At 57.0% G+C, this 18,189-nt stretch overlaps 1 protein-coding gene across 1 annotated transcript in view; it reads left to right on the plus strand.

Annotated features, from left to right (window-relative positions):
- The first annotated feature begins 128 nt into the window (after positions 1 to 128).
- The window catches only part of CACNG4 (calcium voltage-gated channel auxiliary subunit gamma 4), a 57,098-nt gene continuing 39,037 nt past the window's right edge, over positions 129 to 18,189 (plus strand). Inside the window, exon 1 of the mRNA XM_029212962.1 lies at positions 129 to 359. Within this exon, the coding sequence (XP_029068795.1) occupies positions 140 to 359 (220 nt within the window). The 5' untranslated portion in view covers positions 129 to 139. The remainder of the gene's footprint in view (positions 360 to 18,189) is intronic.

Here is an 18,189-nt window from a genome sequence, read left to right on the forward strand (position 1 = left end):
GCGCCTCGGAGTTTGAGCCCCGGCGCGGCGCCGCCCCCCGGCCCTCGGCCCCCCCCGGCCCCGGCGCCCCCGGAGCGGCGCGCGGAGGGAGGAGGGCGGGCGGGCGGGCCGGCGGGCGGCGGAGTATGAGGCGCCCACCATGGTGCGATGCGACCGCGGGCTGCAGATGCTGCTGACCACGGCCGGAGCCTTCGCCGCCTTCTCGCTCATGGCCATCGCCATCGGCACCGACTACTGGCTCTACTCCAGCGCGTACATCTGCAACGGCACCAACCTGACCATGGACGACGGGCCCCCGCCCCGCCGCACCCGCGGCGACCTCACCCACTCGGGGCTGTGGCGGGTGTGCTGCATCGAAGGTACGGCCGGCCTCGGCAACCCCCTCGCCACGCGCGCGCGCGCCCAGGCGCACACACACACACACACACACACACGCACACGCACACGCACACACCCTGCTCGGGGCGCCGGCCGGGAAGGGGTGGGCGCGGCCCTGGCTCCGCGCGAGACACAAAGGAGCCGGAGCGAGCGGGCGGGTCCCCTCGCGGCCAGCTGTGCAGCACCTCGCGGTCCCTCCCGACTGGGGACGCCCCCCGCCCCCAACACACCGGCCCTACAAACTCTCCGCTGGCACACGCACACCCCCTCGCACACAGACACAATGAAACACACCGAAACTCACGCGCGCGCGCGCAGCCCGAGACCGGAGCGATCCCGAGGGGCCGCGCCAGCGCCCCCGGGGGAGGCGGAGGCTGGCGAGGGGGCGGGAGGAAGCTAGGGTTGGGGGGAGCGGACGGCCGAGGAGGGAGGGAGCTGGGGGAGAGGTTGCTTGGCAACCGGTGTCTGCGCGATTGCTATGGGAACTGGCCATCCTGGGGCGGGGCCGGCCGGGGGCGGGGAGCGCCGGGGCCGCTCCGCGCTCGCTCGAGGCCTGGCCGAGCTGTGGGAGGGGGGCTGGGCTCCGAGCGGGATTGGGGACCCGGGTCGCCCGAGCCTGAAGCCTGCCGAGACCTTGCTCCGCCACGTACTCCTCCAGGGGCCACCGGCCCACTCCTCCCCGCTCGGTGGGGTGGGGAGGGGAGCGTCACCAAGTCTCCCCGCCCCCCCGACTAGGGCAGCGAGCCCGCCGCCGTCGTCCCAAGGCCGGGAATCTTCAGTAGAACTGGGGCGCGCAGGGGCGACCCGCGGACCGCGAACTGCCTGGGAGGGGCGTGGCCACCGGATCCCGGCAGGAGGGACGCGGTGCTGAGCCCTCCAGGTGCGCGGCCGGGCCCTGCAGTAGGTGTTGTACGGATGGAATGCCTCTGGGGGCCGGGACTGGGTGTCCCCGGACTGCGGGGACCCCTCCCTCCGGGGGAGGGACCCGGACTCCTCCAGTGACGACGTGCGCCAGACTTCAGCGCCTCCCGCCCGCCCCGCTGCGGAACTTGGACTAACAGGTGGCTTTGTCCGGGCTGGTCTGTTCCGCTCCAGGTTGTGCACGGGTTCGCCGCTTGGTCTTGGCTTTCAGACTGGGAAAGGGGTGGGGGACGTTGGTGGAGGGTTCCTCTCAAAAATCCTTGGACAGAGTTTCCTCCTCCTTTTTCTGTAAGCTTTCCGCGTGTGTCAGCTCCGCCTTCCGTGGTGGGGGAGGTTCTCCCGCACCCCCAGCCTTCCTGCAGTTCCAGGCCCTGCGAAGAGTTCGGCAGGGTGGCGTCTTCCTGGAGGTTGGTAGGCAGCTCTGGAAGAGATGGCCCTTCTTCTGGCCGTGTTTGGGGTCGGGTAAAAGGAGGCTCTGTAAAGCAGGGTCGCCAGGTGAGGTGGAGCTTGCTCCCTTTCTCCCTCACCCCCATGATGCCTGTTCTCATCTGGAATCCTGCCCACCTCTGCCCCCCACTTTCTCTCCCAAACGAAGCTGCTTTGAACTTGGAGCTTATTGCCCGGACTGAGTGGAGTCTTCCAGGAGCAGGAATGTGCAATCAGTAGTTTGGGAAACACAGCCACCATCACACCCTCCTCTTTTCTTTTGAAAAACATCATTTTTCAAAAGGAAAATGGTGTGCAGATGTTCAGATCACCAACACCTACTCCTCTCATCTGGAGGACGTGCCCACGTCACTGCCTGCCACGGCACCTGCATTAGACACAGAACAAGGGCGGCTGGGCCCCCGTGTTCTACCTCGCAGGCCCCACTGGGTGCTGTGTATGTGGTCCAGTAAGTCGAGCCCCTGTCATCACCCAAGCCCACGCATCTGGGCCCCAGGCCTTCTTCCAGGTTCCTGGTCGAAATTGGAACTCACTCCTCCATGCCGGCGAGCCTGGCCTCTGCAGAGTGGCTCGAATGCCTCCTTTATTAATTTCTCATCCTAATTAGGATTGATGCTGCACTTAGCATCTTGCCAGCTGCCTTGAGCCGTTTGCACTCGATGTTCATCAAGAGAGCCCCAAGCTGATCTGGGCAGCAGGCTCTGCTGGCGGAGGGAGGGTGGGGAGCCGCCATCTGGGGACTTCACCCCAAGAACTGGGCTGCCTCTGTCATCCCCCAGGAGCTCAGGGGTTCTGGGGGCCAAACCAGGCCACTTCCAAGGGCCAGGACATCCTTGGACCAAGCCAGGGCTGAGAGAGCTGGCTCAGGATCCCTCGGGATGCTCTAGAATCATCCTGGCAGTCCTTCAGCTGGGGCGGAAACTGCGAGCTTATCTCACAAAAGCACATCGCAGAGTCCGACGGCTGTCTGCCATCTATGACGTCTCCACCTGCCAGCGAGCGTCCAGGCCGAGACCTGGACGCTCTGTGGGGACATGGTCACCTCAGTATTGGCTTCTGTGTGCACAATGCATTATTTCCACCTGCTCTCTAGCAAAGTACCCCAAAGCATTTCATGGGAAAAAATGAAAAGCTCAAACCTCTAAGCTGAAACTGAAGATATACTGCAGCAGGCAGCTAATAAAACACCAGTTGTGACAGTGGGACTCTGAAGGGTTTGCTGGCATCTCACAAACCGCAGATTCAGTTCCCTGGCTGTTTCACAGGAATGATGTTCTGAGGTCGGGAGAGCCCAGCCTTCTGTGTACTTAAGGTGTCCGTGCAGGCTGGCAGGGCTGCGTGCAGAAACCTGCTGCTCCCAGACTCACCATGGCCGACATCACCCTTTTCCACCCCCAAAGCCGGGTCTCCCCACTGCCCCTCTACAGGACAAGTGTCACAGTCCTCCAGCGCACAGAGCCTTGTGCACGTTACCGCACGGCACGCTCACAACAGCCCTGAGAGGGTGCCCTGTTCACCTCCACCTGCAGCGTGGGGAACAGAGGCTCAGAGAGGGCAAGGCATTTGCCCAGAGGCACCCAGGTAGGAGGCTGCAGGGCCAGCATCGAGCCTTTGTCTCACTGCAAAGCTCTCCCCACCGTGTTGTCCTGCCCTTTCCCAAACATCTTCTGGGTTACCATTAAAAATAGAACCAAGTACTTGCCTAGCCAGTGGAGGAGCCCAGCTCTGAGGCTGGCTTGCGGCAGCGTGAAGGCATTTGGAAGTGAGAATGTACAACTGATACACAAATTGCATAACACACACTCTCTTCTCGCTTCTCTCTGTTTCTGTCTTTGTCTCTGTGTGTCTGTCTCTCTCTCTTTTCCTACCACGTTCTGGACTAGCCTGTTCCCACCACAAAGAGCCATCTGCTTCCTCCGTCTCCTAGACCCCCACCTCCTTCTTTCTTTGCATCTTTGGTGACATTCAGCCCAAGGCTGGGGACACAGGAAAGGAGTAACAAATCTTTGTGGACTTCTCCACCAAAGCTACTACCCACCAACATTTGTTCAGTCTCTAATGCATTCTGGAATCTGGCAAGGTGTAGAAGGTAAACAGGCATTCCGGAGCATGCACTGTGTGCCAGGGACCGGAGACCTCGTGTAGACACGGGAAGGGAAGGGGAGACTCTGGGCCCCGAGGGCAGCAGCTTATGCGGCAAAGCCCCCGTGCCCGCTGGGAGCTCGAGATGCTCACGGGGGCTGCCAGACACCAGGGTCCCCGAGCGAGCCAGTCACTGTGCTCTGGGCCCAGAATACAGGGTCCTGGCAAAGTTCAGCCTCAGCAGTACCACCACCCAGGTCCCCCATAGACGGAGCTGCCGTCAGCACACTCGCAGCTCGGTCAGAGCCCTCAGATGGCAGTTTCAGTGCCAGGGGTGGCCCCGGGCCTGCTGCTTTGTGTCAGCTCTGTCCTGGGCACCTACTGGGGAGCGGGTAGGGAGACCCTGGCCCCTGCGAGTGAGAGGCTCCTTTGCTCCATCATGCTCACTCCCACCCCCGCCCCGCCGCGGGCAGCATCTCTCACCAATGAGTGTACCCAAACTTCATTCACACCACGGCCCCCAGAGGAAGAGAAGGTATTTGCACTGCACCCCGGGGGCCGGGGAGGAGAGGACAGCCATCGGTGACTACCCCGGGGCACCAGCCACCCCAGGCCCTGCCCAGCTCCAGGGGGGAACGCTTCTCTGGCACATCTGGAACCCTCTCACGACCGGCCAGCTGGGAAGCTCTGCCTTACCCCACACTCCGGACACAGGCCCGTTCAGGGAGGTTTGGGTCTGAATGCCGTCCTTTCCCCTCCTGCCCCAGGCCAGGCACTGGGCTGGGCACTCTTCCTGTCTTTCATTTTCTCTTGCAGTAACTCACAGGCCGCCTGTCCAGTCAGGTCCAGGGGGGTGCGAGCAGAGAGCAGGCTCCCTTCCCACAGCACCCGGCCCATCAGCTGGTCCCCTCGTCCGCAGGCCCTCCTTTGCCCTCCAGGGTTGCTCATAACAGCCATCACATCAACCTCCATGCAGGACTTCACATTAGTTCGTATAATTGCCAGCAACTCTGCAAGGCAAATCTTAATTATCTGCCTTTTATAGGTGGAGAAAAGGAGGCTTAAGATAGCCACGGCTTCTGGGTGTCAGGGATGCCTGCCACTGTCTGGATCGCGGTTGAGGCTAAGCAGATGAGCCCAGCTTTCCCCCAGCCAGGGGATGCCCTTTGTTTGAACCACACAGATTTGGGAAGGGACAGGTAAGGGGGCTGCCTTAGTCAGCTTGGCTGCCATAACAAAATGTGGTAGACTCAATGGCTTAAACCACAGACATTATTTCTTACAGTTCTGGAGGCTGGAAGTCCAAGATCAAGGTGCTGGGCAATTCGGTTCCTGGTGAGAGCTGCTTCCTGGCAAACGGCCACCTTATCCCTGTGTCCTCATGTGACGGAGAGAGCTCTCTGTTCTCTCCTTGTAAGGGCACTAATCCTATCATGAGGACCCCACCCTCATGACCTCATCTCTCTAGTCACCTCCCAAAGCCCCATCTCTGAATACGTCGGGGGTTAGAGCTTCAACATATGGATCTGTGGGGGATGCAAGCATTCAGTCTGTGACAGGGCTGCTCTTCCTTCTGTCCCTGCTCTGTAGCTGGTGCCCAGTCTCTCATCGTTCAGGAAGGGGCCCTGGCAGTCCCTTCTCGTGTCTACCTTCCCTTAATGTCCTGCTCTGTCTCTTCACCCTCCTCTGTTCTTCACTCTTTTCTTTCTTCTGACAAGAAAAACCCAGCTGGAGCCAGCTGACTTAGTGAAGAGAAGCTGGGGATCTTGGTGGACCCCAGCCTGACTTAATGGTCTTGCAGCAGAGCTGGCTTTGGAGGAGCCCCATGTCAGAGGCTTCAGAAAGGCTCAGTAGGAAACCAGCAGCTCTTTAAAGTAAATCTCCTGGTGTCAGTCTGCTAAGACGACCAAGACTCTGGGGATATCTAGGACGTAGTAACAGATGCAGAGAGTAGGAAGGGGCCTCAGGTCATCAGATCCAGGGTGTCAGAGAGCCTGGTGGGCCTCTGTCTCCTCATCTGAAAGTGGGGCCTGGCTGATCTGGAATATTCCTCCCACCTTTGTCTTTCAGCCACACAAGCCCCAGAGAGCCCTGCCCACAGCCTCCAGGTAGAACCAGGTTCAGTGTGGCCTTGATGTGGCCCACAGGAAGCCGGGTTCTCCAGCTGGAAGAGCCTTTGAGATTAGTTCAGTGGCTCTCAACCTTATTTCTGCTAAGACACACGTGTAAAGGATATGTCACCTGCCTGCTGGGCATGCCTCATCCACCCATCCATCCCTTCATTTATTCTTGCTCACGGAGCACTGCTCTGTGTCAGACGTGTGGGGCTCTGAGTCACAGGGGTGGGCAGGACAGACATGGCCCCTGCTCTCTTGGAGCCGAAGTTCTAATGGGGTAGCTGACGCTTCCAGGTACTGATGAGTGTTTTGACGGAAACAGAGCCGGGCCGGGGGGCGCTGGGAGAGGCCGGGGAGGGTGGCCACTGGTCAGAGGGCCGTGAAGGAGGTGTCAGAGAAGGACCGGAGGGAGCGCTTCCAGGAAGAGGAAGAGGCAGACGAGGCTGCGAGGCAGGAAAGAACCTGGTGCAGGTGGCGGAGCGCGAGGGGGGGTGCGGGGGGTGTGGGGCTCCATCCCTGCGGAGGGGCTGGGAGAGGCTTCGAGGTCAGGGTCAGCACCCTGCTTTATCTGCTTTTTATGACAAGGGATCTGTGCTTGGGGAGGGGAGGGGATAGCATTGGGGTCTGATTTACGTTTTCAGGAAGTCCGCTGGCTACCTGTGGAGAACGGAGATTCTAGGAGGCAGGGAGGCCGCCAGGAGGCCAGTGTGGGCGTTGCTGCAGGTGCCCGGACTGGAAGCCTGGGGCCAAGTGGCAGCAGCAGAGATGTGGGGACGTGGGGGGGAGGCTGGGGCGGGGGCTAGATCGAGCATAACTGCCTGGACCGGGAGCTCGGTAGCTGGCAAGACAGCGGTGCTCTGTCCACATGGGGAAGATGGAAGAAGGAGCGGGGTTGGGAGAGGAAATCAAGTGTGAGCCCGTAGGGGTCCCAGGTTTTCACACTACTGCCCAGCCCCCCACAGCCAAAAGTGTGCCGGAAAGTTCTGTAGAGCACAGCTTAGGGGAACCAGGGTAGCTCGTACCCGTCCAGGTGTTGTGGGTTCACCACTGCTGCCCTCACGACAGGGCGGGATTTCTCACCCTCGGTACCTTGGAAATTTTGAACGGGATCCTTTTGTCTGTGGGGCTGCCCTGTGTGTTGTAGAAGGTTAGCAGCGTCTCTGGCCTCTACCCACTAGAAGTCAGCTACAGCCCCGCCTCACCAAGCTGTGACAACCGCAGGCGTCTCCAGACTTTGCCAAAGGTCTCCTGGATGGTGGAGGGGGCCCAGGCAAGAGTGCCCCCCATCGAGAACCGCTGCTCTCAGGGAAGTGCCATTTCGGTCGAGGGCAAGGGCTGACCTGATTCCCGGCAACTGAAAGGAACTTCACTTATTTCTCTTTCCTTCGAGAAAACACACGGAACCTCGGGGGGAAGGGGGTGTCGGGGAGCATCTCTATTAAGGGGATGACCTGGCATCTGCTTCAGGTGACCGCAGATGTAACTGGTACCCGGCTCCATTCCTTTCTTAAGAGTCGTGAATTGCAGGTGACCCAGCTCACCCTGCCTGTGACGCCCCAGCAGGTGTCCACACGGGTGGGCACTGCAGATGTGGCTGGATCCTTCCACTCTGCAAGCAGAGGAAACCAAGGCTGGAGAGGCAGAGGGACTTACTCAAGGTCACACAGCTGGTTAGTGACAGAGCCGGGAGCAGAAGGAGGTCTGGGGCTGCCTGGTTAGGGCTCTCTGCCCGCCCAGCCTCCCTGTGGGCTGGCACCTGGGTGAAGACCAGGCATCTAGCAACCACCGTAGCACAAGGTGAGCAGCAAGAAATACAGAAGGACGAAGGGACTCCCTCCCCCTGGGCCTTTCTCTGCCGTCCTTGCCCCATGGCATCTCGAGGACTCCCTGAGCATCGGGACGGGGCCGGGGTCCAGACAACCCTCCAAATGAAGCTCCAGGGTCTTTGCAAAGCAGACGGTGCCTCCCCTCAGAGGCCCACGGCTCCCAGCTGGCCCGAGGATGCGGGGTGTTACCTCACACTTAGCCATGCCTGGCCTTGGCATCAGGCCTCCTCCGCCCCTCCCCCTTCCCCGGAGCCAGGATGGAGGCAGGGGAGCCGCCCTGTTGGGATGCTGGAACCGGAGATGGCTTGGGTCAGAAGAACCCTCCGACTGATTCTGCTTCCCAAAACATCAGGACCTCTCCATCACCCCCACGCCTACCCACACCAAACTTCTATCTGCCCTTCAAGTCAGCGTCCTCCGAAAAGTTAACCCCAGCTCTTTCTTCGGGCTCCTTGCGCATTCTGTCCCCCAGCTGCAAAGGGGGGCTTGAAAGGGCTTCTAACTGGAGCTGCTCTCGCCCCTCCCCCACTCGTCACTCCCCTCCCCCACCTCCGCGATTGCAGACCTAAAGCAAGGTCCCCACTGTCACAGCATCCAACCCTCTGTGCCTCGTACCTCACCAAGCCCACGGAGGCAGAGGTGCCCAGCAAGTGCCGTTTACGTGTCCTCCCCCCACCCCGCTACAACCCCCTGCCCCGCCATTGCCCCATTTACAAAAGAGAGTGTGCAGAGGCCCAGGGGAGTTTCTGGACTCAAGCCCAGCTCCAGAGCCTGGAAGGAAAACAAATTATTCAAAATTGTTCGCCTCCCTAGCTCACCCGCCATCAGCCTCCTGGCCCTGGGGAGACAGACAGGGGCCGCGCGCTTGTCTCAGCTCACTTCTTCCAACCTCTGTTACTCCACATGGAAGTGGCAGTGTCAGGTGGCTAGCACTGAAGTCACATGGACCTGGGTTTGAGTTCAGGCTCTGCCATTAGTCAGCTGTGTGTCTTCAGATAAGTTAGCTAACCTCTCTGAACTACGGTTCCTTCACTGTAAAATAGAGCCATCACTGAATCAACCCCTGGGATTGTTGTAAAGGTTTTATGAGAAAATGCATGTAAAATAACCCTCATGGCGCCTGGCATCTTGTAGATTTTCAAGGTGTGATGGCCTTCCCCTTACTTCCATATTTCCTGAAACTTGGAAGTTTTCCCAGAAAAAATAAGTCACCCAACCTTTGCAGCTGAGCTGAGTGAGGCCGCAGGTCAGCTCACTGGCCTCCAGGGTCTGGGAATGGAGGAAGCTGAGTGTCCCCGGGGATGTTCAGGCCACTGTAGAACACGGTGTTCTTTCATCACCTCTCAGAGGCAAAACCACCCTGAATGGCTTCTGTGAGCCATAAAATCAGAACCAGAGGGCTCTCAATTAAGAGTCGAAACAGGATCTAGCACCAAGGCAGCGCCCAGAGCGCTTCCCCCCATCCCACTTCCTGGCAGGCACCGGGGCTACAGCTGTGACCTCCAGTGTTGTGGGATCAGGGCTGTGATAAAGGAGGAGAGGGTGCCGGGTGTGGAAACACTGGGGCAGGAGTCAGGAGACCTGTGCCTGGTTCTGGTTCTGTGACTAACATCCGGACAGTCTTCTGGGTATCCCTTAACCTCCCAGAGCCTTTGATTGCTTGGCTGTCAAATGGGCAAATGACACCTGTCTTTCCCTTCATCCGTCTCTCATCCCTCCCTCCAACCTCCCTCCTCTCTACCTCTGTCTCCCTCTTTCCCCCTCTTCCCTCCGTCCTCCTGTCTCCTTGCATCTGTTCTTCCCCCTCTTCCCTCTGTCCTCCTGTGCCCTCCCAGGGTTGTGCGAATACCCAATGAGAGGGTACTTGGGAAAGTGCTGTGACAAGCACGGTGGCTGTGCTGCCACAGAGGCGCTGCAGAGGGTACAGGATTTCGGGCTCATTTTCTTGGAAACACTTGGCTTGGCCTCTTTTCACCCTGACACCTCAGCGAGGACCCGCATGCTGGTGGCAGCCTCACCTGTCGGATGCACTGCTGCTGGCTTGTTCTCACCTCCAGAGAATCAGCCGGTCCCCTCTCCCACCCACTTGATCGTTCGTGCTCAGGACACACTGATGACCTGCTTTGCGCTCATCCCAGAGCTGGCCACCGCAGAGATGAGAAAAAACGCCTTTCCTGCGACATCCCCTTGGGATTCCTTACAGACCACCCAGGCCCACCCACAGCTTTCCCTCCACCTGGCTCCCAGCCGCTGTCATGTCTTGCCTGGATGCCGCAAGTAGTGTCCTGACCCTTCTTCCCGCCCCTCCCTCCCTCCCGTCCCCATGCTAGCCCTTCTTCACACACGGCCAAAAAGAGCTTGGAAAAATGGAAATCAGATCACGTCATTCCCTAGCTCGATGGCCGTCAATGGGGCCACATCCCACTTGAGATAAAGTCAGGCTCCTTCCCTGATCTGCGAAGCTCCACAGATCTAGCCCCACACACCTCTGACACCTCCCACCAGGGGCTTCACTGTACAGAAGAGTCAGGTCGGGTGATCTCTGAACCAAGTCTTCGTGATGGTTAATGGGACAGGGGCGGGGTGTGTGGCAGGGAAGTCAACGAGACCTGCGTTTGAATACTGCTCTGCCCTGTGTTAGCTCTGTGACCTTGGGCAGATTCCTTGGCTTCTCTGTTTTCTCATCTGTAAAACGGAGATACAGCGGTAGACACCCCCAGCCGATGGAGCCACTCCCCAAGACACAACCAAAGAGGAGTGTCCTGAGGTGGGGGAACAGGAGACTCCTCGGCTTCAGATGGGCTGAGTGCACAAGGCTGAGGCCCCCCCTCTGCAGGGTGGAGGCGGGGCTGGCCTGGACACAGGGACATGGCGGTCACCTGCTTGATGGATGGAAACAGCTCCCCTTGTGATGAGATGTCAGGCTGTGCCTGTTGACCCCAGTGTCTCGGTTCCCTGATGGGACCAATGGCACTGGGGCATTTGTATTGTCTGAACCAAAGTTCTAGACAAAAGAGCAGAGGACAGATTCTCTCATGTTGTATATGATGTAGGAAGTGTTACTGAGATCCTGAAATGTTGGCATTCTTAGATTTGGTGGGGAGATGGTGGAGTAGAAGGGAGAACGATCCAGAAAATGTTAAATCAAGACTGCCCTAGAGAAACCCAGACCCTAGCACAGGAATAAAGACGCAGACGTAGAGAATGGACTTGAGGACACAGGGAGGGGGAAGGGTAAGCTGGGATGAAGCGAGAGAGTGGCATGGACATACATACACTACCAAGTGTAAGATAGATAGCTAGTGGGAAGCAGGTGCATAGCACAGGGAGATCAGCTCGGTGCTTTGTGACCACCTAGAGGGGTGGGGTAGGGAGGGTGGGAGGGAGGGAGACGCAAGAGGGAGGAGATATGGGGATATACGTATACGAATAGCTGATTCACTTTGTTATAAAGCAGAAACTAACACACCATTGTAAAGCAATTATACTCCAATAAAGATGTTAAAAAACAAACAAACAAAAAAACCCAGACCCTAATAATGGGTCACGTGCAAAGGATATAGAACGATTGGTGTCACCAGGGCTGTATTCAGGCACCTCTGCGTCATTTCACGCTCTGCTGTCGCCATCTTGAAATCCTTAATGATTTTTGAACGAGAGGACCCCCATTTTCATTTTGCACTGGACCCCCCCAAAATTCCGTAGCCAGGCCTGGGTGTCCTGTTCTGTCCCGAGAGAAGACTTTGATTGGAGGAAGGGTGGGCCGGGGAAGCTGGGACTGGAGGGTCCTGAGTTTGTACAGAAGTTGGTGGCTGGGGTGGGGGCAGGGGGTGTTACTGGAACCACCTCTCTCTTGTTTCCTCCAAGGGCCCCCTCAAACAGTACGCAGGGCCAGGGCTGCCTTGGAGATGGGAGAGCACCTTGTTAGCGTTTATGGGCCACCTGCCGAGTGCCTGCCTTCGTGCTGGACACTGTGGGTACAGAAAGGCCTTGGGGAGCTTACTGTCGGGTGCTGGGGAAGCCAAGGGAGAAGCGGCAAAGTGAGGACAGAGCCTCAGAACACATCCGGATGTCAGGGCCTGCTCCCAGGGGTTCCGCTAAGGCCTGTCTCTTAGGGTCATCCGGAGGATCAAGTGGAAAACACTCACAGCGCTCTGCGTACACCTGCTTCGCCATAGGCGCGAAATACACAGCAGCGCTTATTAGTGGCGTCTCGGAGGACGTCTGGTGGACGTGGGGCGGAGGGCCCGGTGCCCGGGTGCGTCGGGCTTTGAGTCCAGGCTCTACCTCCCAATGGCCTCTGACCGGCCGTTGCACCGTCTCTGAGCCTCAGTTGCTTTCTCGGCAAAATGGGTACGTTAGCAACACCTCCTGTGCAGATTTGCTGGCGGGGGCGGGGGGGCAGGGAGAGGTGAGCTGTTGGTGCTTGGCCTGGGGCTGGAACACATGCCCGACGCCCCAGAGGCTGCCCTGCACCTGGGGCTACGGGAGGGCCCACCGTGAGGGTGGGTCTCTAGGGGTGCATCAGGCTTATCCGCAGACCCCAGACCACACCGCGAGCTGAGAGGGGAACGGGACTCCCCGAGGACATCTCAGGACACCCAGGCTTCCTTCCAGGGGCCGGACAGTCCAGCCAAGGCCGTGTCACCAGCTCGTCTGGCCGCGCAGTGTGGGGAGGGTGCCCCAGGCTTGCTTCCGCCGCTGATAACAAGCGCACATTGACGCCGGCTCCCGGGGGCCAGCGTGCTGTTCCCGGCTCGCATCTGAGCCCTCGCCCGAGACATTTGCTCGCTTCAGCAGTTTGGCATATCATACAAAGGGGCTCTGATTTCCCCTGATGTCCAACTCCTCTTGCATGAAAAATAGCTTTTGTTATCTTTCTGCCCACGGATTCCTGCGTTCGAGTCAAGGCCAGACGCCTGGGGGGTGGAGAGGCTGCACCGGCTTAACCATTGGGAGGGGCTTCCTTCTCCCGCCTCGGCCGCCCCTGTGGCCCGTGGCCGCGGCCCTGGCGATCCGGCTCTCGGGGCGTTGCCTGCGGGCCCCTGGCCTGTCCCCCACCTTCACGCTGGTCAGCCCCTCTTCCCACGCAGTGGCTGTTTGTGATGTGTCCCCAGGGTCCTTGTTTGGGTTGCCTCCTTCCCCACTGTCCCCACCATCACCCCCTCCTCCGAAACCCAGGTCCTTTGTTCCCGCCCATCCCCCAGTTCTCCCCGCCCCGCCTTCTGTTTCTTTCTTTCTAACTTGCCTTTCTGATTATTTCTTCCCTTTTCCTTTCTAGTCTGCCGTATTTAAAGCACAGAATCCTTCTCCTCCTTCCTGTTCAAGGCAGATTTTTGAAAGTTCTTGTGACATTTACTAGATAAAAATGTATTCTTTTAACTCTGCGATTATTAGGAGGGTTATTAAACATGAGGAGAATTCTATTAAATAGCAAATTGAGTGAGTCAGAAACCCACAGATGTGAAACCTCTAAAGGTTATCTGGTACAAAATAGATGTGACTATGGCTATGGCTGTTCTCCGAGGCCTGAAAAAAATATTGGGAAAAAATTCACCAAAATGGTTTTTCTTAATGATGATCATGGGAAGTCTGAGTGCTTTATCTTATCTCCTTCTTTCTTTTTCTAATGTTCTACCCTGTTTGGGGGGGGGTGGGAATACCTGAACCTGATATTTAATTTTAAAAAGCACCAGGGCCAGTCTCCAGCCCACAGACAGGTGAATGTCTCAGTATGTTCATTCAGCATCCGGGGTGTCTGCTCTCTGTCTCCTTAACTGCATCCAGGAACATGCCCCAGGCATCACGCCCAGTCACCTTTTGTCAGTGTTTTATTTCGGGTCGCCCCTCACTTATAACCAAATTGATTGCTGGATGAAAGCCTTTTCGAGCCATCCACCATCAAATCTTTATTTCCCGTAAGCACAATTTACACACTGGGTTTCCATTCTTAGACATCCATCTCACGTAATAAAAGTGCCCAAAGTGACTGCAACAGTAAGTGAAAAGCAAATAAAACCCAGATATATGCTCTCACAAACTTTTATCACATATGTACAACCAAGTACTTAATATAAAAGCTTGGCCATGAAATCTTCCTTTGGGGGAATTTTTCTGCCTGAGCCAGACTGGCCAAGGTTTCTTAAAATATGAATCCAATGAAGTTTGAACAGAAGCCTCTGCTTTTTTTCCCTGAAAATCGCCCTGCGGCAAGTTTAAGCACACTCCGTGCACCAAAAAATCCTCAAATGCTTTAAAATAAAGGGTTCTTCCGTCTCAGAATTCTTCCATTGCCAATTCCCTTTGTGTAAATTCTTTAGAAAAGATCTGTGCCTGGCGGATATTGGAGGAAAGACAGTTTCCACTGTGACCCGTACCTGTACTGCTGCTGTAACCACACCCTGCTCTTTGTGCCAGTGAGTCAGGTGACAGGTCACATGCCAGTGGGCGCTGGGGTATCAGCTTCCGGGAGTCCCCATTGCCAGGTTAATGGTCCTTGTTGCTCATTAATGCTGCTTTTAGCCATTAGCGGCAGTTGTGGTTAAGATAAAAGCACCAGCGAGGTCCACATCTGGCGTCTGTGGCTGAGATGGCCAATACTTGAACCAGAAAGTTGTTTCTCGAATCTCATCAGAATCTCTGTGCCTCTGATGGTGATGTCTGTTCCTTCTTGTTCAGTCTTTCCTGCTGAAAACAAAGCACTCATCTTCAGCCTTGAAAGCCCTTCATCTTCTCGGAAGTGGTGTTTATGCCCACCTTTGGTCTCCCCTTCTCCGGAGGATCGGGAAGGAAATCTACCTGGTTTTCTTGCTTTTTGCTTTTAAACCTGGCTGCTTTCTCTAGCTCATTTCTGGCTTTCAGTCAACAAGCCTTTGGGGCGTGCCTGCCGGTGCAAAGGTCTCTGGGAGGGGCTGGGGTCCAGAGACCCGGAGGAGACCCTCTCCTTATCAGAGGTGGGGCGTCGAGTTGCCCACGAGCAGAAGGTGGCCGGGCCAGCCCTGCTCAGCCCTCACGGCGCCCTGTTCCCCAGACCCGGTTACCTGTTCGTCCATCCCACACCCTCCCGCCCACTTTTCCGTGTAGGACCCAAAGCACGAAGGGTTATCTGGTGAGCACTCATCGTGTACCAAGCATGACATGTATTATCTCAGGAACTTTCCACATGTTATGTCATCCTAATAACAGCCATGATTTAATACTATTTAATTATTTGTTGAACTATTCGTTATAGTTTGAGCTGTTACCTACACGGCCTTTACTATGTGCCAGGAACTGTCCCAGGCACCAGGTAGCTAGATAGACGGCTAGATAGCTAGATGGACTGACTTAGTTAATCCTCAGCCCCCCATGAGTGAGGTGCTATTACTACTTCCGTTGTGTACACGGGGAAACTGAGGCACGGAGAGGTTAAGCAACCTGCCCGAGGCCCCAGAGCCCGCACGTGTTGAGATCAGGATTCAGACCCACGCGGTCTAGCTCCAGGTTCGCCCTCCTCGTGCCTGGGCTGTAGCAGCTGCAGCTGTTACATCTGAATATCTCTTACATGCAGGCGCTTTGCAGTTTGTTTCATCCGTGCACCGTAGTGAGGGTAACACTTCCTGTGTGGGCAGTGGGGAGACTGGGGCAGGCTTACCCGCCTGGGACACAGCCAGCAGCTGAGCCCCAGTCTCTGACTCCAAAACCCGCCCCCAGCTTTTTCTGCAGCCCGCTGCTGACACCTCCCGTGCCCGCTGCACGCTGGGGAGAGAGGCAGCCTCAGGCTCCCTGAGGAGAGGCTGTGGGGTAGCGCAGGGTCCGGAACCCAGGGGCCACACAGACGCTGGGGGCGGGGGTGACGGGGGCGGAGGGCTGGGTGTGAAGACAGAGCAGTACCCACCCCACAGGCGCAGCCCAGGGGTTGCCAGACACTGGCTGTGGGCCGGGCTGGCACGGCAGGCTTCTGGGAAGAGGTGGGCACAGCATCGTGACCAGAACAGAGCACGATGCTGGGCCCTGGGGCTGACTCATGCAGCCTGGAAAGGAAAGATTCAGCTGTCAGACCGAGGGCGGTTCTTAAGACGGGGTGCTCTCAGCAAAGAAGGTGAAAATTGTTCTGCTCAAGACAGCTCCTTTACGGAGGCAGTAAGTGTGCACTTCAAGCCCCCAGAACCCACATCTTGCAGGGGATGCCACCTGTCAGCAGGCTTTCACACCCAGACTGCGATTGTTGGCATTCACGTGGTGACTCCCGGCTCACAAAAGGCAGATAGAAAAGCAGAGTCTGATCCTACTGTATGCTTCCATTCATATCAAGTTCAAATGCAGGCAGAACTAATCTAGGATGATGGAGGTCAGCCGTGTGGCTCCCTGTGTGAGGGTTGGCTGCCGGGGCGTGGGGCGAGAGGGAACCTCCAGGAGGGCGAACATGGTGTCTGTACCTTGATCTGGGTGGTAGTTACACGGATGTGGACATACAGCCATCAAGCCGCACTCTTCGTATTTCTCCCTGTATATTAGCCTCGGTAAAAATTGAAAACAGACAAATACAGGTCTGGGGTGACAAAGACCCCTCAGGTGGCCTGCCACCAGCCCTCACCTGCCCCCAGGGCTCCTCACCTACTGGCCTGTGTTTTCTTCAATTCTTGTCAATGCAGCAAATACTCGTTGGGAATGTGTGTGCTTACCCGTGCTAAGTTCTGAGGACTCAAGGATTCATTCATTCATTCATTCCGCTATTATTTTGGTGCCTGGCCTCTTGGAAATGCTGCTTGACCTGCTAAAGGAAAAAAATCTTCCTGTTTCAGCGAGTTCCGTGGTTCAGAGCTGCTCAGAATGACAAGAACCTCCCACTTGGACCTGTCCTGATCTATAGCCTCTCCGGGAAGCTTCAAGACCCCTAGGGACACCTTCTCCCTTGGCCCAGCCACTGTGATTTTGAGAGACTGTTTGGTACCCTGCCCTGGGGGACTCGGCCACCAGCCCTCGTCCTGCCCCATCGGCCCCCGGAGCTCCGCCAGTGTATGTTTTAAGTTTCTATTCAAATCCAGGAAATATTCATTGGGAATTTAAAAACCAGACCCCAGACTGAGTCATGGGTACCCAAAGATTCATTCATTTATTCATTCAACAAACATTTATTGAGTGCCTGCTACTTACCAGGCAGCCTTTCAGGTGGTGGGGAAATTTTCTTTCACAGCAGTAAATAAATAAAACAGACAACAATACACGGAATGATTGTATTGTCACAGGGGAGACACACAGTAATCGAGAAAAACCAGGAGTGTCAGGGTGAAGGTCGTGATGACAGAGTGGCTAGGGGGGCCTCGGAGGGAGAGCCCTCGGGGACCATTGTGTCAGGCAGAGGGACAGCAGGTGTCACGGCCCTTCCAGAGCCTGTCCCAGGCCTGAGCGGCTGAGCAGGGAGCAGGAGATGTGGGTCAGAGAGGGGACCATGGCCACTGGCAAGCACTTGGCCATTTACTCTGAGGGAGGAGCCATGGAGGGCTTGGAGCAGAGGCCTGAGGGGCTTCCACCCGGATTCCAAAAGGATCCCTCTGGCTATCATGTTGAATAGGGTGGGGCCTGCCCTTGGGTGGCTCTTAAGTGGGTAGGGCTCTTCTGGGATCCTTAATTAAGAGAAACTTGTCATGGGCCTCTTGATTCCACAGAGAAGTCAGGGAAGGCTTCCCAGAGGCGGTGACATTTGGTCTGTGTCTTGCAGAACATGCACAAGTCTGCAGGCAGGGGGAGCTGAACAGGCAGAGTCACGCGTCTTCGTTCGTTCACAAGTTCATTCACTCATCTATTCGTCCTTTATTCATTCAGAGGACATTTTATTGAGCACCTGGGTAAAAAGTAGAATCCAGCCCTGTTCCTCGAAGAAGTCAGTGTCCAGTAAGGAGTGGGAAGACAGAGGGACAGCCAGATCCGTAACACATCCACGAGGAAACGCGGCAGGGAGCTGCAGCCGCACAGAGCGGGCGGGGGGCAGCCTCCGTGGCACGGGGTGCGGTCACAGGAGTCTTTCTGGACAATGGGTCACCTGAGCCAGTTTTGAAAGATGAGCACGAATCCACTGAGAAACAGGAAGGAGGAGAATTTCCAGGCAGAGCACCAGCATGGGCACAGGCCTCCCACATCCCAAGTTGGCACTGCAGAGGCGCGGGACACAGTGTGTTCTAGAAAGCCAAAGAACTTTGGGTCTGCTGAAACCGAAGGCCAATATGGGAAGAGGCCCAGGAGCCAGCGTTAGGAGGAAGGCGGGGCCCGAAGCTGGAGTCCTTCGCACATGTCAGGGGACTGCATTCGGCCCTCGGACACCCAGATTCTGTGGCTCTACGACAGACGACGGGGAGGAGGGACCCAGGCTGGAGGCAGGGAGACCTGTTGGGAAAATGCGGGGAGAGTCCAGACCAGGGGTGATGAGCCCTGAAGGAGGA

Source organism: Monodon monoceros, unplaced genomic scaffold (assembly GCF_005190385.1).
Source record: "Monodon monoceros isolate NGI ecotype Baffin Bay Population unplaced genomic scaffold, NGI_Narwhal_1 Super_Scaffold_9, whole genome shotgun sequence".
In the NCBI taxonomy this organism is placed as follows: domain Eukaryota; kingdom Metazoa; phylum Chordata; class Mammalia; order Artiodactyla; family Monodontidae; genus Monodon; species Monodon monoceros.